The following is a 26,655-nucleotide window of genomic DNA, read 5'->3' on the forward strand; positions in this document are numbered from 1 at the left end:
GCCTGCAGGGAGGGAGGGATGACTAGGCAGAGCACAGAGGGTTTTTGAAACTGATTTGTATGATACTATAATGATGGGTACATGTCATCAAACACTTGTCCAAACCCATAGAATGTATAACAGCAAGAGTGAACCCTAATGTAAACTAGGGAGTTTGGGTGATAATGACGTGCCAATGTAGGCTCATTGATCGTAACAAATATACCACTCTGGTGGGGGATGTTGCTAATAGGAGAGGCTACGCATGTGAAGGCGCAGGAAGCAGATGGCAATTCTCTGTACCTTCTGCTCAATTTTGCTGTTACCTAAAGCTGCTCTACAAAATAAAGTCTATTAAAAAAACGCACATTACATTGAAAATTGTAGGTGATCAATTATGTTTGAGTGAATTAATGAACATTTGCTAAGATTGAGGCATGTGGTAATTGAGCTAGTAGTCTATAATCAGGCAAATAACCCAGGCTTTGAGTCCCTGGGTCAAGAGTTCTTGAGTTGATTCATCTCCTTGTTCATGCACAGTGTTTAGAAGGTTTAGGTGAGGTGCTTTGGATAGAGGGAGTAGAGCCCAAGCCTCAGAACATTTCTGAGGTTGGTTTTCAAATTAGAACCATGAGGGAAAGCCTTGAAAGTGGGATGCGTGCACACTGGACGGATTTGCTCATGTTTGGATAGCAGCAGCTCAAATGTGCAAAGTGGCTTCGGTCCATGCATGCTGGTCCTACCAGGAATGGAGGGCTCTTTCTTGGCTACGCATTTATCAGCTCCCTGGGAAGGAGATTCTTTCCTGGAACATGGAGACTATCTTACATCTTGTCTGGCACTCCATGAAACTCTTGGCAGCACCTGGCCCAGCAGGGTGCACCCCGAAACACCACATTTATTTGATATTGGGATTGATAGTTCTCTTTTACATTGTGGTTGGGACTCATTAACTCTCAATAAGGACCAACATTAAAGGAGGAGTTTCCTCCCTCTCAGGAAAAAAAAAAGCTTCCTTGGATGGGCCACAGCTCCTGTAACTGATTTGCTCTCCTGGCACAGGACATCATGTTGTGTGGTACCCTGAGGCTGGTGAGAAAGGGAACAGACTCAAAAATTCCTGGGTGGGAAGGCTCTTCCCTGCATTTACCACAATTGCTAAAATGCTAGGTTTAATAGCCCAAGGCTGGTCTATATTTGCATGGAAACTGTGTATGTGTGGAATTTTATTTTATTTTTTTACTTCAAGATGGTCATAATAAGAGCCAGACTGTTGATGAGTCTAACGATTAGAAGCAGCCTCTAAATTCCCCATACAATCATGTTGGGTTCAATTTTGAGATTTTGTTCTAATAGTTCAAAATGTGTGGTGTTTATCTAGCAGCCTCACTAAAGGACTCACATTCACTGGTGCCAAATGTGTGCATTAGCCTTGCAGCCGCCCAGTGCAAAGACTGCCTCTATAACCAGCCACAGAGTTTAAGTAAAGCAGTCTGGAAGAGTGTTGGTAAGGTTCATGTTAGTAACTGCTATATTTATGTCCATCATATCACTGTTAAATTGGCAAGCACCGAGGCAGCCTTCAGCGTGGCTGAGTGTGTACACTCACCATTCCTGGATGAGTTGCATGCTTGGAAACAGGAGCACAAAGAGGGTGCTTGGCTTAGGGAACTTGGCTCAACATTTCTATCTCTTTGAGTCATGTCCACCGTTACACCTGCGTCCTTCAGAGCCAAACTTACACATTACCACCATTACTCTTTCATAGCACCGAAACTGTACTCATCTATGAAATCTGCCTTTCTCTTTCTTACGTTGCCACAGAACAGAATCTCTAGGAGTGTGTGGGGTATTGGAGAGGAGGAAGAATACATTCTGGGTCACTGCTTGAGAAATTTTTTTATTGTATTTGTTTTCAAGTGATTCTGGTAATCAAAGTATTGCAGTTACAGGGCAAGCAAACATTTGAGCCAAAAAACAATCATATGGCAAAGGCCTCTGCTTTAATCTACCACGTGAGAGGTCATTGTTACTATTTCCAAAGCTGTTACAGACTTGGAATGTGGAATTGGAGAGGCTTTTCGAATTTAGTTAGTGGTGTTCACAAAAGAACCACTGCCTTTCAACTTGGACCCTAAGAATGAACTTATCACTTCCATTTAGAACTTATATAAGCAAAAATATCTGAAGGCAAATATCAAGCCATGGTTCCACACTCCCCAAGTATCTCATTTGTCATGAGCCATGAGTGTCACTTTTTAAACTCCTTCCCTGAATGCCCAATCAACAGGAAAGAAGCTGCAGAGCAAGGGCAGAAGAGTCTAGACCAGGTGTTGGGAACTATAGCTCATAGACTGGCCACTTTTTTTTTTTTTTTTTTTTTTTTTTTTTTTTGAGACAATCTTACTCTGTCGCCCCGGCTGGAGTGCAATGACGTGATCTCAGCTCACTGCAACCTCCACCTCCCGGGTTCAAGCGATTCTCCTGCCTCAGCCTCCCGAGTAGCTGGGACTCCAGGCACCCACCGTCACACCTGGCTAATTTTTGTACTTTTAGTAGAGATGGAGTTTCACTATGTTGACCAGGCTGGTCCCAAACTCCTAACCTCAGATGATCTGTTGGCCTCAGCCTCCCAGAGTGCTGGGATTACAGGCATGAGCCACCATGCCTGGCCTGTAAATAAAGTTTTACCGGAACATAGCCATGCTCTTCTGTTTACATCTTGTCTATGGCTGCTTTAGTGCTACAATGGCAGAGTTGGGTAGTTGGGACAGACACCATGTCCGTCTGTTGGGACAGACAACACAAACTCCAAAATATGTACTCTGTGGGTCTTTACTGAAAACTTTGCCGACCCTTGGTCTAGACAAATAGTCAGATGAGCTAACAGTTGGCTAAAGGTCCTCAACTCACAATGCCAAGAGAAGGACTGAGTTGGCTTTAGTTGTTGTCATGCACTGTGTGATTTAAAAAATCCTACAAGCCAGTACAACTAAAACTCCTATTTACCTTACTTTGGAGCAACAATAGGGAAAGTAAAACTAGGTCTGAATATATTTTATATGTTACCTGGACTTCTAAAACATTGTTGATTGCTTAAATGTGCATAAGTCAATGTCATTTCTCAAAATGTTTAATAGATGCAACTGTTGGCAGCTGCTAAAGTACTGGTGTTATGCTTGTGCCTGTGTGAAATTCTACAGTGCTGAAAACCTCATGCACTCTAGCTATGAATGCAGGTCTACTTGAAGCAAAACTCTTCAGTCTAATTGTTTTCTCAATCTTTGAAACCAGTTTTAAGAGTCACCAGAAATCTGTAGTTTAAGGCACCAGATACATTTCTCGGCTGAGCCTTGTAGTACCAATATGCTGGACCAATTCGGTAAAATACGCCATAAATTAGGACTGCTTTATCTGAATGCATGGGACATTTGCTACAATGGCGGGAATTATTACCAGGAGTTTAGGAGCCAGACATGGGTTCTGTATTTTTCATACATTGGTGATCAATTCAAATCTCTTTCCTTTGCAGCCAGGTTTGGTCAGTCTGGCCAGGAGTGCAGATTATGACAAAGAACAAAGCTAAAAGACCTGAGCCATTAAGGTTACAGTCTCAATACCACCAAGTTAAACAACCTATTTAAATGCAAGACTATTGATTGGAATGATATTGGACAGACATGTCAGAAGTGATCTGAAGGCTTTGAAATGTCATTAAGGGTGGGACTTATCATTGGATGTTGGCTACAACGAAGGCTACCTCTTTTCTTCTCCTTTAAATATTAGGTAGATCATAAATAACAGATATTATTATGGATTCTACCTGCAAATATGTCTTAGTAGATATGTGATGAATTGGAGTGGAAAAGCCATTCAGGAAACAGGAGGACTTGGGCTTCCTCTTGAAGCTCAGGTTTGACCACTGGGTTGTTTTCTATGTCTACAGATTTAAATGGCTGAAATTCAGTTCTCTAATCACAACTCTCCTTTTATCTAGAAGAATTTACAAAGCTTGAGATAATGACTTTGGGAAGAAATGATGTGTAGTGAGACTATCACTAAGAATTTAAATATGATGTTTTAGACTTATATGGAGAATAAGACATATAAATCCACTTGATAAATTATAAGATCTATAAAAACAAAGACATAGGATATTAAATTTTTCTTCAGTTTCAAGTATAATAGAATCATACAGCTGAAGAAAACGTCACCATTCTATATTTTTATTAAAAAATAAAAAAACATTGGTCCTACTTTTTGTCTCTAATGCTTCATGAATTTATGTGTCAGCCTTGTGTGGCGGCTGTGCTAATCTTCTCTGCATTGTTCCTATTTTAGTACATGGGCTACCGAAACAAGCAGAGTCCTACTTCTTAAACTTCCTCTTTCTTACATTTAAAAAGCCCACCAGTCAAGGTCTTTTAATTTTGGTATACACCATCACTGAATGTCATTTATAAATTCTAATTTTGAAGAGACCCTTAATTTTCAAAGGAGGACTTTGATAGCATTAGTTTTCAGAAAAGATGACTTGCAATTCTAATTTAGGACTTGAAAGGTGAGATTTTTATAGGGAGGGTTATAAAAGGTGTCTTAGAAAAAAAATGAGCGCTCTCAAACATTTCTTTTGGGAGTCAGGTTGTGGGGCTGAAGTGATTTTTTAAAGTGAAGCAACTGACACTACCCGTGGGAGAAGCCACCTATGCGACCTGTGGCCAAACCGCAAATGTACGTTTCTGTGCAATATTCCTGCTAGAGCAGCCGGGCTCTGAGTAAGGTGCAGCTGGCTAGATAATCACTAGGGAGAGGTCCAGGGTGTGAGGAACACTCCAAATCACATTCCATGGAAATATTAGACTGTCAGAGCTTAGGAAGTCCCCTATTGTCCATAGACGCTGAGGTGAGGGAAAGGACTGAAGTGAATGCTAGCACATGTCAGCTTATAAAAGAGCTGCTGATACAAATTGAACATGTGCAATTTTTTAAAAAGGTGGTATCGAATAACAGGCCAACAGCCACCCCTCTCAGCATTTAGACCTCTTTCTTCTCTCCATCTTGGCTCTTTGTTGAGTCACTTCCATCAGGCAAAGTTCCATAGGATAAGCTATTTGAATCTGGTTGTATTTTGTCCAACGTTTGTTTCCCTGTGGAGATAATAATCATAGAGAATCTTTTGAGGTCTTACAGAAAAATAAGTCTTAATAATTTCTCCTCAATCTAGGCCACATTTTATCACCTCTCTTTTATATTATGTGGGCACTCTCTAAACAGAAGAGATGAATGTCAAGGAAGAAAAGGCCCTTGGAACGCCATGTCTCTAGCTATGTGATAGCGAGCTGTCTGTGTCAGAGCCACTATCCCCACCCCACAGGATCTACATGCTGGGCATGGAAATCAGGTGGGTTTAGTCTGGAGATTCACGTGAAGCATTCACTCATCTCCAAGCCTTTCTCTCCGGGGTTGTGTCTTCTTTTCCATGTCGAATGCATATTAACAACATAGAAAAATAGCCTTTGATAGTGACTTCTAAAGCTGCTATGGAGTCTATGCATTGGGCTTTGTGAAATAAAAAATAGAGTTAAAAATAATCAGGCTGGGCGCAGTGGCTCACACCTATAATCCCAGTACATTGGGAGGCCGAGGCAGGCGAATCACTTGAGGTCAGGAGTTCGAGACCAGCCTGGCCAACATGGTGAAAACCCATCTCTGCTAAAAATACAAAAATTAGCCAGGCATGGTGGTGCCTACCTGGGAGGCTGAGACACGAGAATCACTTGAACCCGGGAGGGGGAGGCTGCAGTAAGCTGAGATTGTGCCACTGCACTCCAGCCTGGGCAACAGAGCAAGACTCTGTCTCAAAAAAAAAAAATCAAACTTTATTTCCTATCAAAGAACTTCTAACCATATAAGGCTTCTATCACACGCACCTTTGCCACTGATGCCAATTCTTTCATTGACTGCTCCCAGCAGATAAGATGGCTTGAATGGCAAACAGAACACAGAATTCATTGCATGGGGCCATATTTCTCAGTCTTAGGGATGAGGCTTCCCTAGTTTTTGCTTCACAGGCATGATGCTAACAGAATGGTGGAGAAAGCTGTGAGAATATCTCCACTCCTGCCTGGAAAGCTATAGGTCCCCTACATCCCCAGTAAGGCTGGAGAGTGCTGAGGGCGGGTGGACAGGGGAGGAGGTGACACAGCAGACAGTTTCCTTTGTCCTGGACTTGGCTTTTGTTGTCTACATGACTAGGCGAGTTATTTCTCAGTAAGAGTGAGAACGGGAAAGAGTGTTTGCTCTCTGGGTAGGCAGAGTGAGGAACGGGGAAGAAACTACTCATGTTTTGGCGACTGTCCTGAGCCACAGTGCACAGGCCACCCCAGGCTTCCCCCAAGACATGTTCCTTAGCTGCCTACCCTTTGTCCTTGGATATTCCTTCAAGGCTCTCAGAGTGGCAGGGGTCTGCTGCTGGTAGTCATTGCTACTCTTTTCTCTACCTTTTGCAATTTAAGGAAACCCAGAAAGGAAATCCTCCAAATCACCCAAATCGAGGAAACATGGTCAGTTCTTTTATATCCCCAGTTCTGCGCAAAACTGACATTCAATAAATTATTAGTAACATTTACACTGAAAATAGCACCTTTGGTTTCATTATTAAATGTACATTTTTTAGGGTAAGAATTATGTTTTATATTAACTTACCACCCAAAATAATACCAATAATTATTCATTTATAAGGATCAAATTTTCCACTATAAAGAATATGTGATTTTACCTGGAATGTTTCCAAAATCAATATAAGACTCTTGCAGATGTTCCTTTTCTCGATTTCTTGTGACCAAAAATACACCAAGGAATGACAGAAAACACCTGTAAGAATAATATTAATAAAGAATACAAGAACACTGAAACAGACGCATGGTATTAAATAACTGAGCTCCACATTCTACGTGATGACATAAATCCCATTGGTTTTGTTCATCCAGTTTCTCATGGTAAGCTTCCTAGTATTTGTCTTAATTAGCACAGCCAATAGTTCTACCCAGAACCAAGACTTGGGCAGATTCCGGTAGATCTCTGCCCCAGGTTTTTACCATCTGAGGGCTAATTCAGGCTCAAAACCCTTTGGGTAGACACCCTGTCTCATTTTCTGCCCATGCACGCCTAGATCCATTTCTGGCATGTGACACAAGAGAAAAAATAATTTATTCTTTAATTTTCTAAGAAATCTAGTTGTCCTTGGCCGTAAGAGTAGTCAAAATTTCCAGACCTCAGAAGTTTGGCCTTGCCCAATTATCTTATGAAATTGAATTTTCAAGATAGATGGCTTCCTCCACCGAAAATAGCCTAGGCTCAAGTTTGCATAACAATGATCATGCTGACTACTACTAGATCAAGGAGCAGTTAAACATTTAATGAAGTGCCTCATGGAGTCATGGAAGCTCCTATACACTGGCGATATATTGTCAAAGTTCTGCTCTCTGTTTGCAAGCAATGCTAGCAATGATGCCCACCAAATCTCTAGGGAGAGCTCAAGCTGCACACTCTAACACAAGAAAGGGATGCTACCAACCTGATACTATCATGACTAAGCAAGGGATCTGCCCATCTTGCCCTTTTATTTTGGGCTATCCTAGAGGATCATGATTCTCTAATTTAGATCTAATCTAGGGGTTCCCAAGAGCGAAGTAGGTCTGATACAGTACAGAAAGGTCGTGGAGCAACTACAAGAGCCAGTGGATGTACCTTGTCTTTGGCCTGGAATTGAAAATCCCCAATGTTTCAGAACTGCAGAGGGATACCTAAGTCACAAAGCCGAAGACACTGAGCCCTGTGTAGGGCCTTAAGTTAAAAAATATGTTTCTTTTAGGAGCTCAGGAAACTGATGTTTCTTATATTATTTTCCAATTTTCTATACCTCTGGTACAATGCCAAAAATCCTATGTAAAAGTAATAGAATTTCACATACTTTACCTCTGAGACATTTACTCACCCAAAAAGATATATAAATACAGTGAGAAAAGCAGCACCAAGGAATTCCTGATAAAATATGATACCTGTAACACAGGAAAAGAAGACAAAATTGATTTTGAAGTAAAGTTATTTATAATAGCTAAATATTGTTTTTAAAATTATGTTAATGTTATTTTTTCAAAGTAAATTTAGTCATCCTTAAAATGCACATTCAGCAGTTTAGTTTAAGAAAATTTGCATGCCACACATTCTGAATTATTCCAAAAAGAACATCGGTTTGTAGACCTGATATAATTATTATTATTATAAAATCAACATAATTGATATATATTTGCAAGCAGAAATTTCTCATCCAGTCCAGGATTACCCAACTGGAACATACAAGAAAACAACAATCTAACGACTATTCCCCATCTGGAGTTTTAGCTCAGGGGTCAGCCAGCCTGGCCTGAGAGTCTGGGTGGACTCTGGGGCTTCTGACATGGCAGGTCCACCTCGGGCCAGCTGCTGCCACCCATGCTGTCACTTGTGGCGATGCCCAGTGATCTGTTGGTCTGGCCACATGGCGACTCAAGTGCTGAAGCACACTCTAGCAGCTGAAGTGCTACCTTAGCTCCACTTCCCACTGCCAAGCCCCCTCTCATCTTCTTCTGGTCTTCCAAAGGTAAACAAGGATGCATCATCTACTTTGATGAACTTTGCTTCTCTCCCTGTTGGCCTCAATGATTTCTTCTGTAAAGTTCCAAAGCCTTCATAGAGTTTTTGTTAAGATATCTTTAAGTTATATGTTGCCTGGAATTAAATTTTTGTGTGTGTGGTGTTATCCTTGCTAGCCAGCCAACAAATATTTATTGAATGTCTGCTGTGTGTCAGCCACTACTCTAGGTCTTGGAGAAATGACAAGACAGAGACCTATCCTCTTGGAGCTTTCTCAATCTTCACCTTATCTCCTTACCTAGGGAATGAACTTCTTACAGGAAGAAGCCATGTCCAGTTCTAATGAATATTTGTTGAATGAATGAAACCTTCTGAAGCACACTCCAGGTTATTACATACTTTCTTATAATCATTTTAATGTTTTCATGTTATTTTAAACTGATATACCATAATATTCATTTCTCTAAGAGCATTTCAAGTTGGTTCTACATCTTTTTTCTCTTTTTATTTTTTCAATTTTTTTTCTTTAGTAAAGCAGCAATGTACTTCTTTGTACAGGCGTATCTTGGAGATACGTGGATTTGGTTCCAGACCACATCACAATAAAGCTAATCTCTCAATAAAGCAAGTCACACTAAATTTTTGGTTTCCCAGTGTACATAAAATTTATGTTTACACTATACTATAGTTTATCAAATGTGCAATAGCATTATGTCTAAAAAAAGTACATACCTTAATTAAAATACTTTATTGCTAAAAATGCTAACGATCATCTGAGCCTGCAGTGAGTCCTATCTAACGATTATCTGAGCCTGCAGTGAGTCCTATCTAACGATCATCTGAGCCTGCAGTGAGTCCTATCTAACGATCATCCGAGCCTGCAGTGAGTCCTATCTAATGATCATCTGAGCCTGCAGTGAGTCCTATCTAATGATCATCTGAGCCTGCTGTGAGTTCTATCATCTTTTTGCTAGTTGTAGGGACTTGCCTCAGTGTTGATGGTTGTTGATTGATCAGGGTGGTGGGGTGGTGGTTGCTGAAGGTTGGGGTGGCTGTGACAACTTCTTAAGATAAGACAAAAATGAAGTTTCCCACATCAATTAACTCTTTCTGAAAGATTTCTTTGTAGCACGCCATGCTGTTTGATAGCATTTGGCTTACAGTAGAAATTCTTTCAAAATCTCATGGCCGAATAGGAACAGCTCCGGTCTCCAGCTCCCAGCCCCAGCGACACAGAAGACGGGTGATATCTGCATTTCTGCTTGAGGTACCGGTTTCATCTCACTAGGGAGTGCCTAACAGTGGGTGCAGGACAGTCGGTGAAGCGCACTGTGCGCGAGCCGAAGCAGGGCGAGGCATTGCCTCACTCGGGAAGCGCAAGGGGTCAGGGAGTTCCCTTTCCTAGTCAAAGAAAGGGGAAGCAGACGGCACCTGGAATATCGGGTCAGTCCCATCCTAATACTGCGCTTTTCCAACGGGCCTGGAAAACGGCACACTAGGAGATTGTGTCCCGCACCTGGCTCGGAGGGTCCTATGCCCACGGACTCTCGCTAATTGCTAGCACAGCAGTCTGAGATCAAGCTGCGAGGCGGCAGCGAGGCTGGGGGAGGGGCGCCCGCAATTGCCCAGGCTTGCTTAGGTAAACAAAGGAGCCAGGAAGCTCGAACTGGGTGGAGCCCACCACAGCTCAAGGAGACCTGCCTGCCTCTCTAGGCTCCACCTCTGGGGGCAGGGCACAGACAAACAAAAACTCTGCAAGAACTTCCACAGACTTAAATGTCCCTGTCTGACTGACAGCTTTGAAGAGAGTAGTGGTTCTCCCAGCACGCAGCTGGAGATCTGAGAACGGTCAGACTGCCTCCTAAAGTGGGTCCCTCACCCCTGAGCAGCCTAACTGGGAGGCACCCCCCCAGTAGGGACAGACTGACACCTCATTCAACCCGGTACTTCTCTGAGACAAAACTTTCAGAGGAACTATCAGACAGCTGAATTTGTGGTCTCATGAAAATCCGCTGTTCTGAAGCCACCGCTGCTGACACCCAGCCAAACAGGGTCTGGAGTGCACCTCTAGTAAACTCCAACAGACCTGCAGCTGAGGGTCCTGTCTGGTAGAAGGAAAACTAACAAACAGAAAGGACATCCACACCAAAAACCCATCTGTACATCACCATCATCAAAGACAAAAAGTAGATAAAACCACAAAGATGGGGAAAAAACAGACCAAAAAAACTGGAAACTCTAAAAAACAGAGCACCTCTCTCCTCCAAAGGAACGCAGTTCCTCACCAGCAACGGAACAAAGCTGGATGGAGGATGACTTTGATGAGTTGAGAGAAGAAGGCTTCAGACGATCAAACTACTCTGAGCTACGAGAGGAAATTCAAAACAACAGCAAAGAAGTTAAAAACTTTGAAAAAAAATTAGAAGAATGGATAACTAGAATAACCAATGGAGAGAAGGGCTTCAAGGAGCCGATGGAGCTGAAAGCCAAGTTTCGAGAACTACGTGAAGATTGCAGAAGCCTCAGTAGCAGATGCGATCAACTGGAAGAAAGGGTATCGCTGATGGAAGATGAAATGAATGAAATGAAGAGAGAAGGGAAGTTTAGAGAAAAAAGGATAAAAAGAAATGAACAAAGCCTCCAAGAAATTTGGGACTATGTGAAAAGACCAAACCTACGTCTGATTGGTGTACCTGAAAATGATGGGGAGAATGGAACCAAGTTGGAAAACACTCTGCAAGATATTATCCAGGAGAACTTCCCCAATCTAGCAAGGCAGGCCAGCATTCAGATTCAGGAAATACAGAGAACGCCACAAAGATACTCCTCGAGAAGGGCAACTCCAAGACACATTATTGTCAGATTCACCAAAGTTGAAATGAAAGAAAAAATGTTAAGGGCAGCCAGAGAGAAAGGTCGGGTTACCCACAAAGGGAAGCCCATCAGACTAACAGCTGATCTCTCAGCAGAAACTCTACAAGCCAGAAGAGAGTGGGGGCCAATATTCAACATTCTTAAAGAAAAGAATTTTCAACCCAGAATCTCCTATCCCGCCAAACTAAGCTTCATAAGTGAAGGAGAAATAAAACACTTTACAGACAAGCAAACGCTGAGTGATTTTGTCACCACCAGGCCTGCCCTAAAAGAGCTCCTGAAGGAAGCACTAAACATGGAAAGGAACAACCGGTACCAGCCACTGCAAAAACATGCCAAATTGTAAAGACCATCGAGACTAGGAAGAAACTATAGCAACTAACGAGCAAAATAACCAACTAACATCATAATGACAGGATCAAATTCACACATAACAATATTAACGTTAAATGTAAATGGGCTAAATGCTCCAATCAAAAGACACAGACTGGCAAACTGGATAAGGAGTCAGGACCCATCAGTGTGCTGTATTCAGGAAACCCATCTCACGTGCAGAGACACACATAGACTCAAAATAAAGGGATGGAGGAAGATCTATCAAGCAACTGGAAAACAAAAAAAGGCAGGGGTTGCAATCCTAGTCTCTGATAAAATAGACTTTAAACCAACAAAGATCAAAAGAGACAAAGAAGGCCATTACATAATGGTAAAGGGATCAATTCAACAAGAAGAGCTAACTATCCTAAATATATATGCACCCAACACAGGAGCACCCAGATTCATAAAGCAAGTCCTGAGTGACCTACAAAGGGACTTAAACTCCCACACAATAATAATGGGAGATTTTAACACCCCACTGTCAGCATTAGACAGATCAACGAGACAGAAAGTTAACAAGGATATCCAGGAATTGAACTCAGCTCTACATAAAGTGGACCTAATAGACATCTACAGAACTCTCCACCCCAAGTCAACGGAATATACATTTTTTTCAGCACCACACCACACCTATTCCAAAATTGACCACATAGTTGGAAGTAAAGCTCTCCTCAGCAAATGTAAAAGAACAGAAATTATAACAAACTGTCTCTCAGACCACAGTGCAATCAAACTAGAACTCAGGATTAAGAAACTCACTCAAAACCGCTCTACTACATGGAAACTGAACAACCTGCTCCTGAATGACTATTGGGTACATAATGAAATGAAGGCAGAAATAAAGATGTTCTTTGAAACCAACGAGAACAAAGACACAACATACCAGAATCTCTGGGACACATTCAAAGCAGTGTGTAGAGGGAAATTTATAGCACTAAATGCCCACAAGAGAAAGCAGGAAAGATCCAAAATTGACTCCCTAACATCACAATTAAAAGAACTAGAAAAGCAAGAGCAAACACATTCAAAAGCTAGCAGAAGGCTAGAAATAACTAAAATCAGAGCAGAACTGAAGGAAATAGAGACAAAAAAACCCTTCAAAAAATTAATGAATCCAGGAGCTGGTTTTTTGAAAAGATCAACAAAATTGATGGACCGCTAGCAAGACTAATAAAGAAGAAAAGAGAGAAGAATCAAATAGATGCAATAAAAAACGAAAAAGGGGATATCACCACCGATCCCACAGAAATACAATCTACCATCAGAGAATACTACAAACACCTCTATGCAAATAAACTAGAAAATCTAGAAGAAATGGATAAATTCCTCGACAAATACACCCTCCCAAGACTAAACCAGGAAGAAGTTGAATCTCTGAATAGACCAATAACAGGTTCTGAAATTGTGGCAATAATCAATAGCTTACCAACCAAAAAGAGTCCAGGACCTGATGGATTCACAGCTGAATTCTACCAGAGGTACAAGGAGGAACTGGTACCATTCCTTCTGAAACTATTCCAATCGATAGAAAAAGAGGGAATCCTCCCTAACACATTTTATGAAGCCAGCATCGTCCTGATACCAAAACCTGGCAGAGACATAACCAAAAAAGAGAATTTCAGACCAATATCCTTGATGAACATTGATGCAAAAATCCTCAATAAAATACTGGCAAACTGAATCCAGCAGCACATCAAAAAGCTTATCCACCATGATCAAGTGGGCTTCATCCCTGGGATGCAAGGCTGGTTCAACATACGCAAATCAATAAATGTAATCCAGCATATAAACAGAACCAAAGACAAAAACCACATGATTATCTCAATAGATGCAGAAAAGGCCTTTGACAAAATTCAACAACCCTTCATGCTAAAAACTCTCAATAAATTAGGTATTGATGGGACGTATCTCAAAATAATAAGAGCTATCTACGACAAACCCACAGCCAATATCATACTGAATGGGCAAAAACTGGAAGCATTCCCTCTGAAAACTGGCACAAGACAGGGATGCCCTCTCTCACCGCTCCTATTCAACATAGTGCTGGAAGTTCTGGCCAGAGCAATCAGGCAGGAGAAGGAAATAAAGGGTATTCAATTAGGAAAAGAGGAAGTCAAATTATCCCTGTTTACAGATGACATGATTGTATATCTAGAAAACCCCATTGTCTCAGCCCAAAATCTCCTTAAGCTGATTAGCAACTTCAGCGAAGTCTCAGGATACAAAATTAATGTACAAAAATCACAAGCATTTCTTGTACACCAATCACAGACAAACAGAGAGCCAAATCATGAGTTAACTCCCATTCACAATTGCTTCAAAGAGAAAAAATACCTAGGAATCCAACTTACAAGGGATGTGAAGGACCTCTTCAAGGAGAACTACAAACCACTGCTCAATGAAATAAAAGAGGATACAAACAAATGGAAGAACATTCCATGCTCATGGGTTGGACGAATCAATATCGTGAAAATGGCCATACTGCCCAAGGTAATTTATAGATTCAATGCTATCCCCATCAAGCTACCAATGACCTTCTTCACAGAATTGGAAAAAACTACTTTAAAGTTCATATGGAACCAAAAAAGAGCCCGCATCGCCAAGTCAATCCTAAGCCAAAAGAACAAAGCTGGAGGCATCACGCTACCTGACTTTAAACTATACTACAAGGCTACAGTAACCAAAACAGCATGGTACTGGTACCACAACAGAGACATAGATCAATGGAACAGAACAGAGCCCTCAGAAATGATGCCACATAGCTACAACTATCTGATCTTTGACAAACCTGACAAAAACAAGAAATGGGGAAAGGATTCCCTATTTAATAAATGGTGCTGGGAAAACTGGCTAGCCATATGTAGAAAGCTGAAACTGGATCCCTTCCTTACACCTTATACAAAAATTAATTCAAGATGGATTAAAGACTTATATGTTAGACCTAAAACCATTAAAATCCTACAAGAAAACCTAGGCAATACCATTCAGGACATAGGCGTGGGCAAGGACTTCATGTCTAAAACACCAAAAGCAATGGCAACAAAAGCCAAAATCGACAAATGGGATCTCATTAAACTAAAGAGCTTCTGCACAGCAAAAGAAACTATCATCAGAATGAACAGGCAACCTACAGAATGGGAGAAAATTTTTGCAACCTACTCATCTGACAAAGGGCTAATATCCAGAATCTACAATGAACTCAAACAAATTTACAAGAAAAAAACAAACAACCCCATCAAAAAGTGGGCAGAGGATATGAACAGACACTTCTCAAAAGAAGACATTTATGCAGCCAGAAAACACATGAAGACATGCTCATCATCACTGGCCATCAGAGAAATGCAAATCAAAACCACAGTGAGATACCATCTCACACCAGTTAGAATGGCCATCATTAAAAAATCAGGAAACAACAGGTGCTGGAGAGGATGTGGAGAAATGGGAACACTTTTACACTGTTGGTGGGACTGTAAACTAGTTCAACCATTGTGGAAGTCAGTGTGGCGATTCCTCAGGGATCTCGAACTAGAAATACCATTTGACCCAGCCATCCCATTACTGGGTATATACCAGAAGGACTATAAATCATGCTGCTATAAAGACACATGCACACATGTGTTTATTGCGGCACTATTCACAATAGCGAAGACTTGGAACCAACCCAAATGTCCAACAACGATAGACTGGATTAAGAAAATGTGGCACATATACACCATGGAATACTATGCAGCCATAAAAAAATGATGAGTTCGTGTCCTTTGTAGGGACATGGATGAAACTGGAAAACATCATTCTCAGTAAACTATCACAAGGACAAAAAACCAAACACCGCATGTTCTCTCTCATAGGTGGGAATTGAACAATGAGAACTTATGGACACAGGAAGGGGAACATCACACTCCGGGGACTGTTGTGGGGTGGGGGGAGGGGGGAGGGACAGCATTAGGAGATACACCTAATGCTAAATGACGAGTTAATGGGTGCAGGAAATCAACATGGCACATGGATACATATGTAACAAACCTGCACATTGTGCACATGTACCCTAAAACCCTGAAGTATAATAAAAAAAAAAAAAAAAAAGAGTTATGGCCTTGCTCTGGTTTAGGCGTTGGCTTAAGGGAATGTTGTGACTGGTTTGATCTATCCAGACCACTCAAACGTCCTTTATATCAGTGATAAAGTTGCTTTACTTTCTTATAATTCATGTGATCACTGGAGTAGCACATTAAATTTCCTTCAAAAAGTTTTTTTCTTTTTCTTTTTCTTTTTTTTTTTTTGAGACAGAGTTTCGTTCTTTTTGCCCAGGCTGGAGTGCAATGGTGCCATCTTGGCTCACTGCAACCTCCGCCTCCTGGGTTCAAGCAATTCTCCTGCCTCAGCCTCCTGAGTAGCTGGGATTACAGGCATGTACCACCATGCCCGGCTAATTTTGTATTTTTAGTAGAGACAGGGTTTCTCCGTGTTGGTCAGGCTGGTCTTGAACTCCTGACCTCAGGTGATCCTCCTGCCTCAGCCTCCCAAAGTGCTGGGATTACAGACATGAGACATCGTGCCTGGCCTGAAAACTTTTTTCTTTTGCATTCACAACTTGGCTAACTGTTTGGTGCAGAAGGTCTACCTTTCAGCCTATCTTGGCTTTTGACATGCCTTCCTCACTAAGCTTAATCGTTTCTAGCTTTTGACTTAAGGGAAGGATTGTGGGATGCTTCCTTTCATCTGAACAGTTTACAGGCCATTGTAGGGTTATTAAATGGCCAGATTTCAATAATATTGTGTCTCAGGGAATAAGGAAGCCCCAGGGGAAGGAGAGAGATGTGGGAACAGCTGGTCAGTGGAGCATCAGAACACATACATTTATTGATAAGTTGGCAGTCTTACACAGGTGCAGTTTGTGGTGTCTGAAAACAATTATGGTAGTAGCATTAAAGATCACTAATCACAGATCACCATAACAGATATAATAATAACAAATTTGAAATAATGCAAGAATTACCAAAATGTGACACAGAGATATGAAGTGAGCACATGCTGTTGGAAAAATGATTCCAACAGACTTGTTCGATGCAGGATTGTCACAAACCTTCAATTTGTAAAAAATACAATATCTGCAGAGCACAATAAAATGAGGTATGCCTCATCAACACATTTTCCCAGGTATTTTGTGAATTTTTGTGGGGGTTTTTAGAAGTGGAATTTCTGTTTCTAGAGATTTTCTTGGTCTTCCTAGAAAATCTTTATTTATTTTTAACTTTTATTTATTTAGAGATGGGGTCCTGCTCCATCACCCAGGCTGGAGAGTAGTGGCATGATTATAGCTCACTGTAACCTTGAACTTCTAGGTCAAGCAATCCTCCCGCCTAAGCCTCCTGAGTAGCTGGGACTACAGGTTTGCGCTGCCACACCTGGCTATTTTTTTCCCAATTTAAAAACGTTGTAGTAAAATATACATAACATAAAATTTACCATCTCAATCTTTTGTTTTCAGTGTATAGTTCAGTAGTGATAAGTAGGTTCATACTGTTTTGCAACCAATTTCCAGAACTTTTTCATCTTGCAAAACTGAAATTCTATTCCCATTACACAACTCATTTCCTCCTCCCCACAGCCATCATTCTACTTTTGTTTCTATAAATCTTACTACTCTAAATATCGCATATAAGTAGAATCATACAATATTTTTCTTTTTGTGACTGGCTTATTTCACTTACCGTAATGTTCTCAAGGTTCATCTATGTTGTAGCGTGTGTTATAATTTCCTTCCTTTTAAAAGCTGAATATATTCCGTTGTATATATATACCACATTTTGTTTATTTATTCATCTGTTGATGGACATCTGGGTTGCTTCTACCTTCTGTCTATTGTGAATAATGCTGCTATGAACATACATATACAAATGTCTTTTCAAGACCTTGCTTTTAATTCTCTTGCCTAGAAGTGAAATTACTAGATCATATGGTAATTCCATTTTTAATTTTTTGAGGAACTGCCACACTGTTTTCCATAATGGCTGCACCATTTTACATCCCCACCAATGGTATACAAAAGTTCCAGTTGATCCACATCCTCACCACCATTTGTTGTTTTTTCTTGTTAATAGCAGCCATCCTATTGGGTGTGAGATTATATCTCCTTGTGGTTTTGATTTGCATTTCCCTTATGATTAGAAGTGTTGAACATCTTTTCACATCTTTTGGCCATTTGTGTATCTTCTTTTCAAAAACATCTATTCAAGTGCTTTTCCCATTTTAAAATCAGGTTATTTGGGTTTTTGTTGTTGACTTGTAGAATCAAAGAGTAGAAATATTTTTAAGGCTTTTGATAGAAACTACAAAACTCAGTTCTAGGAGGGTGGCACCATGTTACCTAGCCCATAAGAGTGCCTGTGATACTGTAGCCTTACAGCATTGGATATTGCAATAAAAAGAACAAACAAAACTTGACTAATTAGTAGGCAAAATACGATCTCATCTTAATTGTAAGCTATGCTTTCTCATGGAGGCAGAGAGAAGTAGTCGGCAAGCTCCACTACCATTCCACTCACCAGTAACATCAGAGGGACTCTTATGACTCCCAAAAGGTCTTGCCATCCCCCCTGACTCATCAATTACTCTGTATGCTGAGTATTAAGACCCAGCCCTGTTGGTCCTCCTAGAAAATCTTTATTTATTTATTTTTAACTTTTTTTTTTAGAGATGGGGTCCTGCTCTGTCACCCAGGCTTGAGAGCAGTGGTGTGACTATAGCTCACTGTAACCTCGAACTTCTGGGTTCAAGCGATCCTCCTGCCTTAGCCTCCTGAGTAGCTGGGAATACAGGTACGTGCCACCATACCTGGCTGATTTTCCCCCTAATTTGTTAGAGATGACATCTTGCTATGTTCCCAGGCTGCAGAAAATCTTCCGATCAGGGCAACTATATTCTTTATGCACATTAATATTAACTATCAGGCTTATGTCATTTCTATGATTCTTTTTGGCCTATTTTCCTTTTCCAATAATTCTAAGACACATCAATATGCAATTTTTTCTAATTTATTAACTAGCTTAAAATACTAAAAAATTAGATGTCATGGGATAGATATTTTTCTTTAAATATTAAGTTTCAATTTTGGGAAACAGAAAATGCATTAATTACTTTAAAGAACTACCCACTGACAGTCACATTGTTTTCCATAAAATGAAAAAAAAAAAATGTGCCAGTTAGGAAACAGACAATCCTCAATCACTCCCCCAAATACATAAACTTTACATTGAGAAATGAACTCTCAAGATCAAGAAGGTGGTAAATACATCAAATAAGCCAATGAATGAGGGCATATCAGTACCAAATATAGAAATGGTATACTGTTTTTGGTTTGGACTGAGTTTCAAATTTATACTTTTAGTTTTAATGCTATCATGCCTGTCATATTTTTAAAAAATGGTCCATACTAATAAAAGAACTGCAATAGTAGAAAAATAGAGGCCAGAATAGCAAAGGCAGTAGTTTCTATTCTTGTCTCTCAGGCTTTCCCTGGAACATTGAATTCAGTTTTGGATCGTACTCTCTGATCAAGCTGGCGAGGGGCATATAGGGAAGAGTTAGTAGAATTGGGCATGTATGGCCCAGAGGCAAGACTCAAGAGGACCTTTCAGTTGCTTTGATGATCAAAAGGGCTGATGTAGCTGGGATATCTGTCGCCTCCAAATCACATGTTGAAATGTGATCCCCAAATGCTGGAGGTGGGGCATAGAGGAAGGTGTTTTGGTCTTGGGGGTGAATCCTTCACGAATGGCTTGGTGTCCTCCGTCAGTACTGAGTTCATATGAGATCTGGTTGTTAAAGAGACTGGGACCTACCCCTTTCCCTCACCCCATCTCTTGCTATGTGACACGTCTGTTCTCCCTTTGCCTTCTACCATGAGTAAAAGCTTCCTGAGGTCCTGACAAGAAGCAGATGCTGGCACCATGCTTCTGTACAGCCTGCAGAACCATGAGGCAAATAAACCTCTTTGTAAAATAAATTACCCTGTCTCAGGTATTCCTTTACAGCAACACAAAATGGACTAATCCAAGGGCTGGCAAGGGAAAGACTCCAACAAGAAGAACAAAGATGAGTGTCTTGAATTTGCAAGGAAACTCATTTCAGCTCCAATATAAGAAAACACTTTCTACTTAGAAATCTCCAGAGAATAAGAGTGATCCAAAGCAGGACTGAGCTGACCCAGGAGGCAGAGAGCATTCACACAAAGTAGAGGAACCTGTCCTGGAGGATTGTCATAGGGGAAATTCAGACACCAGGTGGAGGCAACACAGATCCTTACAACCTAAAGATTTCTGGATTCTCTCATTCACTCTGGGAGAAACTTCATTTATGCTTGGAATTACCTATGTATAGAAAACCAAAACTCACCTGCAATGATGGCACTGATTGTAAAGAAAATATGATTAACTGGCACCACTGTTGTTGTATTGTAGAGTTTCATGGCTTGATTCAGGAACCTAGGGCAGAAGGCACTTATTGGAGCTTTGGCTTTAAGAGATATTCAGCAATAAGTTAACAATAACTTCAAGAAACGCGTGTTCTTTAGCTACAACTACAAAGGGAAAGGAGGTGCAGTGAAAGGGCATTTCCAATCAGCAGTCATAGCTTATATGCATCTGATGTATGAGATCAGATGTCAGGTTTTATGGTCTGTTTAAACCAACAACAGTAACAATGAAAAGCAATTAATCATATTCCGAGGCCACAGAAGTTTGAGTTGGAAGCGATTCAAGCTGCTGGACCAGTATCGCACTGGGCCTGATTCATTAGGATAGACCCTAGAATCTGTTAAATATCATATCTGGGGAGTAGTAGAGCTATCCATTGACATGCCACGTGCCAAGAAAGAAGATGGAGAAGTAAAGGAATTTTTAATGTTTCAAAAACAATGCTCAGTGCTCCAGCTGCAGAACACATGTGGGAGCTCAGCTTCTCATTCTGGCCACCAATACAAATGCAGTTCCCACAACTGTGCTATGCTGCCCTGCTAGGGACTAGATTGTTTTTTGAAGCAGTGAATTGCACTATCACCAGGGTGCTTTTAAAAAGCACTAATGCTTAGGTCCTACTCTAGAGAAATTGAAAAAAGTACTTTGTGTTAGAGCCTGTGTGTGTGTGTGTGTGTGTGCACGTATACACACACATATGTAGGTATACATTAATGCATGTATGTGTATGTATGCATGCATGTACATATATGTACAAAAGCCAGGTCATATACATGCATGTACATATATATGTACAAAAACCAGGTCATTTTAATGGGCAACCAGGGCTGAGAACCACAGTTGTACAGTGTGATGGGTGCAGGAGACTGAGACAAGGGTGACAGGATGCAGTTTACCCCCAATTGTGTCTGCCTGTCAAATTTACAAAGTATGGTATGAAGATAATGCCACTAATCCCAAAAGATACTGTGGCAGTACCAATTAATTCAGAAGAAACAGAAAAACAAAATAGCAAATGCAAGTATTGGAAACACAGGCTTATAAGGGGATGACAAACCAGTGACAAAACATTGGGTTTCTCCAGTAATTCTCCACAGACCTTGTAACAGGGCCTATCTTCAGCCCATAACAATTAGATGGTATTTCTCGCTCCTACAGAATGAACCACTCTTGTACTGATTTCGAGCTCTAATTTCTTATCTGGGATGGTGCTTTTGCATAGCATTTTGGGGTGAACAGAAAACTTTCAGGTCAACTCAAGAAAGCCCAGCAGGCAAAGGCACAATCCCAATGTGAGAGATGGAGGGGAAGTGATTAGAGCCGATGGAGGTTGGGGCAGGGAAGAGCAGAAATTAAAAATGTTCCATGTCACCACTGTTAGGCCCCAAGAGAAACATAAAACAATCATTCCGCAATCCCATGGATACAAAGGAAATTCTGGCCAAAGATGCAAAATTTTGGGGAAAGGATTTCCCTCCCGGGCAAATGTCTGGTTTCGTCCATCTCTGGGCAATTAGTGAGCATGAGCTAAGAAATGAAGGTGAAGGGTTCATGTGTGTCCTATATTTAGAATGAAAGCCTGTATATGGACCTGCCCCTTTGATTTATTGCTAATGACAACCTGTGTACCACGGATATTAATTACAAGCAGAAGAGCATCAGGAAAGTATCAAAGTGCACTTAGCTGGATTAAGGCTGTGCTTTAGAACTCACAAGACATGGAGGCAACGCTTCATAAAAACTCATTATTGGATGCAAAGGAGGAAGCAAGGCATGTTGTCTGAGGACAAGCTACAGGCCCTTCACCCTTAGAAATCAGTTGTATCTCATTTTAATTATCATCTGAAGCCAATAAAGATTAATGCCCAGAGAAGCACAGGAATGTTGAAAGATTAGTGAGTATGCAGAAGCTAACTTACTTGACTTGGAAAGCACAAGATGCTATCATGATGATAAACATGATAGAGAAAATGGGGTAAGTTAGTTGCATTTTATCCGTCATAGAAAAAGTGATCATGCCTGACACGGCCTTTACTGAAATAACAGTCAATGAGGCTGAAAAAGAAAACAAAAAACACAAATAAGGAACATATTTGAGATTGAATTAGCAAATAAATATCTTAAGCTTATGTGGTAGAGCAGCAAATATACCAATTATGGTTTAAGAATGAACATGGTTGTGAGAGCTGTAGGAAGGGATGTGACATTAGTAAGCAGTGGCCTCGCTGCTCAAGCCGTGCTGGATATCAAATTTGCTTAAATCAGCTAAAGATCTGCTGTGTGATTGTGTGTGTTTTTTTTTATCTGTGGAGCAAGATGCTTCTTTTCCATCCCTAACTGTTGAAAGAATGCTGTGGAGGTTATAATTACTAGTAGATGGGAAAGGCAAAAACAATGGAAGGAGGAGATAAGAAAAGTCAGATTGTCCATGTGACATTAATGAGAAAATAACTATTAAACTATACTGAAAATTTAAAAACCAAATCGATGAGAAGACTGGAAAGTGAAATGCAACTCACTTCTTGAGTTTACTTAGAGTTGTACTAAGTCATTGCTTCTCAGCCTTTTGGCTAAAATCAAGTGAGTTGTACTAAGTCTATATATAAGCTCTTTTGTTAGGAGACACCTAGAAGTTTCATTAAGAATATTTTTGACAATGACAATAATTGGAAGCAGGACCAGAGTCGAGTATTCATTTCTCAAGGTGGACCATCAATTTAAGGTTTACATAAGCAATAGCTATGTATATTCTATGCTAAAGAGGAACTCATCCCTTTTGAGAACAAACTTTTCATAGGTTCCAAACAGCAATTAAGAAAAAGTAACTTGATAAGGTTATATCACTATGAAAGTAATGGAGCATTTTCTGGCAACATCATCTTTCTGTAAGGAAGAAAAGAATGCTGTCTTATGTCCCTCGAAGTTACTATTGCAAATAATTCCATAATTTAGCTAAAACTCACTGAAAGTTCAAAAATAATTTTTACATGAAATCAAAAAACTATAAGTCAAAGGCAATGCGAAGGAGAAATACTCCTTTTGTTGCTGTTGATCTACTTGGTCATAATATATCTGAGTTTTCTTCGTTTTATTTGAAAAGGCATTTTACGTGTGTGTGTGTGTGTGTGTGTGTGTGTATATTTCAAATACATTTATATATGTATATGTATTTGAAATACATATATATTTAAAACAGCAAGTGGTGGCCAGCCAAGAAGAGCCTCCCATAATATCCTTTTCCAAAAACTGAAAATATACTTTAACTTGAAGGGTACTAGGGTGCACTTCCAAATTAGGCATTTTCTTTTAGTTAAAAATCATAATTGGCCAGGCGCGGTAGCTCACACCTGTAATCCCAGCACTTTGGGAGGCTGAGGCGGGAGGATCATGAGGTCAGGAGCTCGAGACCATCCTGGCTAGCACAGTGAAACCCTGTCTCTACTAAAAATACAAAAAATTAGCTGGGCGTGGTGGCGGGTGCCTGTATTCCCAGCTACTCAGGAGGCTGAGGCAGGAGAATGGCGTGAACCCGGGAGGCAGAGTTTGCAGTGAGCCAAGATCGGGCCACTGCACTCCAGCCTGGGTGACAGAGAGAGACTCCATCTCAAAAAAAAAAAAAAAATCATAATTGACAGAGGAGATCAGGTGATAAATTCTAAAAACAAACCCCAATTCTCAACAAAGAGGCCCTTACAATCAGGCCTTTCTCCATCTTAAGATGTCTTTTGACCTGACTCTTTTACATATTTCCTACTGATTATGCCAATAGTCACATCTTAGCTAACCTAGGCATTTTAAATATCTATAGAGATCTGTGTGTCACTTGATGGTTTAAGTTTGTAGGTTAGCTCTTGAGGGACCTTGATTTCCTTCTAAACACTGCCTGAAATTAGAACACAATGTGATTATGATCTTGTGGTCTGAACAGCCAGGTTTCCCAAAGGGACAATTAATGGAGAAGGAGTTGAACACACTGTTCCATTAGCCTCAGAACCTCAGAATAGCAAAGGACCTTAAAGGTCATCTGATTTAACCACTATCTGATTTTATATTATTCTTAAACACAAGACAAAGACAAAACTAGAATTCTCTGTTTTGATAGCTAAACGTACTATCAATTTCTGTAGCCAATCATTATATTTTCAAAGTATGCACAATTGTCAACTGATTAATCACTATTTTAACCTGTAAGTTATTTCTAGGCTGGTGTTGAGTACTTCTAAGTATTTTTGGGGGTTGGTTGATGAGGATAGGTGGAAATACATAATTGTAATGCAGTGTTCTTCTAATGTTATACTTAAAAATAGAAAGTACTTAGGTAAGCACAGAAAAAAAGATGAGAATAAACTACATAAGATATTGTCAGTGGTTATCTCTAGCACTGGGATAATGAATTAACTTTAAATTCATTTAAAAAAATCTACAAAAGTAAGCACATTCATTTAAAAATTTTTGGAAAATGTGGAAAAGCCTGGAAAGCAAAATTAAAATCACCTGTAGTTTCAGCATTCATCTCAAATCATTTTTGACATTTGGACATGTTGTTATTTTCCCGTCTATAAGTATGAATATGTTACAACATGTGAATCATAAGGTATGTGCTACTTAGGAGCTTATTTTCCAAGTATATACCACTTAGGAACCTATTTACCTGAAGTATTTTCTATTCCATTAAGTATTCTTCTAAAGCATGAATTTGTATGAATTTATTTTGGCAATTCCCTATTTTGGATATTTAGATTGTATCCATTTTTTTTTTACTATTAAAAGCGGGTCTGTGATGAATATTCTTGAACATGAGTCTTTGTTTATCACTCTACCTATTTCCCTAGGAAAACCACCTGAAGAGGAATTCCTGACTACAGCCACTGTGAAGGCTTGTGAAATATACTAGCAAACTGCCTTCCAGAGAGTACCAGTCACACTCTGTTGTACAGTGCTCAATTACACAGATTTTTATATTTTTCTTTGTATCTTTCTCTATTTTCTTAATTATCAATAATTACCATATATACTTTCATCATTAGAACAACACAATTTTTTCTAAACTTGTGCTGACCTGTTTTTGAAATTTGTCCCTCTCAATTCCCTCTTAGATTTTCATCAATATACCTCCTTTTAAAAAGTTTCCTAGGTTGCCATCAACATTTCCTTATGAGAGCCATAAACATTTTATTTATCAATTTGTCTCTGATAACCAAAGCATTCCATGGATAGAGAAGGACTTCCTGGCCTTCCTGGTTTCATGATCGACCCAGAGGCTTTAGAGTACTTTTTTTTTTTGATATGGAGTTTTGCTGTTGTGGTCCAGGCTGGAGTGCAATGGTGCGATGTTGGCTCACTGCAATCTCCGCCTTGTGGGTTCAAATAATTGTCCTGCCTCAGCCTCCTGAGTAGCCGAGATTACAGGTGCCCACCACCACACCCGGCTAATTTTTGTATTTTTAGTAGAGCTGGGGTTTCACCATGTTGGCCAGGCTGGTCTCAAACTCCTGACCTTAGGTGATCCACCTGCTATGGTCTCCCAAAGTGCTGGGATTACAGGTGTGAGCCATCACACCAGGCCTGGAGTCCTTTAAGAATGATCACCACTACTGGCAAAGTGGGTCACTCACCAGAAGCCAGGTTTCTTTCTTCTGACTACCCTCACTTGCTATTTTCTTTTTTTTTAATTCCATTTTTTATCAATCACACAAGCAATATCATGTACTTTGCTACCTCTTATGGATACAACATGACTTTCATAATCACTTTTTTAAAACGTACTAATGCTCATTGTACAATATTCAAGACGAGCACACAGTGCAGAGTGAGCATCTTGGTTCTCATTTCTTGCTGTAATGAGAAGACTTCTGGTATTTCACCAACAAGTTCTTTATTAGGAGTGCATATGAAACTTGATGAACTATATTAATGAATTTCTTAAAGAATCCCTCTTTCATTCCCATAGTTAATTAAATTCAAATGTTTACTGTGTGATTACTGTGCTCAATTCTACTTAAAAAATAATAGACATGCTCTAATCTGGCCAGGAAGAGGGGCTCATAACAGCATATAAACATATGAGTAGAATATGTAAGTGCTAATTGTTCTAAGTGTTACAGAGAAGAACTAGTTTTATTAAGACCACTTGGGCCAGGCACGGTGGCTCATGCCTGTAATCCTAGCACTTTGGGAAGGTGAGGCAGGAGGATTGCTTGAGCCTAGGAGTTTGTGACCAGCCCGGGCAACATGGGGATACCCTGTCTCTCCAAAAAAAAAAAAAAAAAAAAAATTAGCCAGGCATGATGCCACGCATCTGTAGTCCCAGCTACTC

At 40.2% G+C, this 26,655-nt stretch overlaps 1 protein-coding gene and 1 non-coding gene across 2 annotated transcripts in view; both read right to left on the reverse strand.

The window, feature by feature from the left end:
- Positions 1-1,859: 1,859 nt before the first annotated feature.
- NIPAL2 (NIPA like domain containing 2) overlaps positions 1,860-26,655 on the reverse strand; it is a 110,807-nt gene continuing 86,011 nt past the window's right edge. Inside the window, exons 7-11 of the mRNA XM_003256040.3 lie at positions 22,259-22,394; positions 20,260-20,348; positions 7,976-8,039; positions 6,758-6,852; positions 1,860-5,126 (exon numbers count right to left, since the gene is read on the reverse strand). Of these exons, the coding sequence (XP_003256088.2) occupies positions 5,014-5,126; positions 6,758-6,852; positions 7,976-8,039; positions 20,260-20,348; positions 22,259-22,394 (497 nt within the window). The 3' untranslated portion in view covers positions 1,860-5,013. The remainder of the gene's footprint in view (positions 5,127-6,757; positions 6,853-7,975; positions 8,040-20,259; positions 20,349-22,258; positions 22,395-26,655) is intronic.
- LOC115830708 lies at positions 4,238-4,342 on the reverse strand. Its single transcript, XR_004026262.1, has one exon. It is a non-coding gene; the product is annotated as a U6 spliceosomal RNA (small nuclear RNA).

Source organism: Nomascus leucogenys, chromosome 16 (genome assembly GCF_006542625.1).
Source record: "Nomascus leucogenys isolate Asia chromosome 16, Asia_NLE_v1, whole genome shotgun sequence".
NCBI classification, from domain to species: Eukaryota; Metazoa; Chordata; class Mammalia; order Primates; family Hylobatidae; genus Nomascus; species Nomascus leucogenys.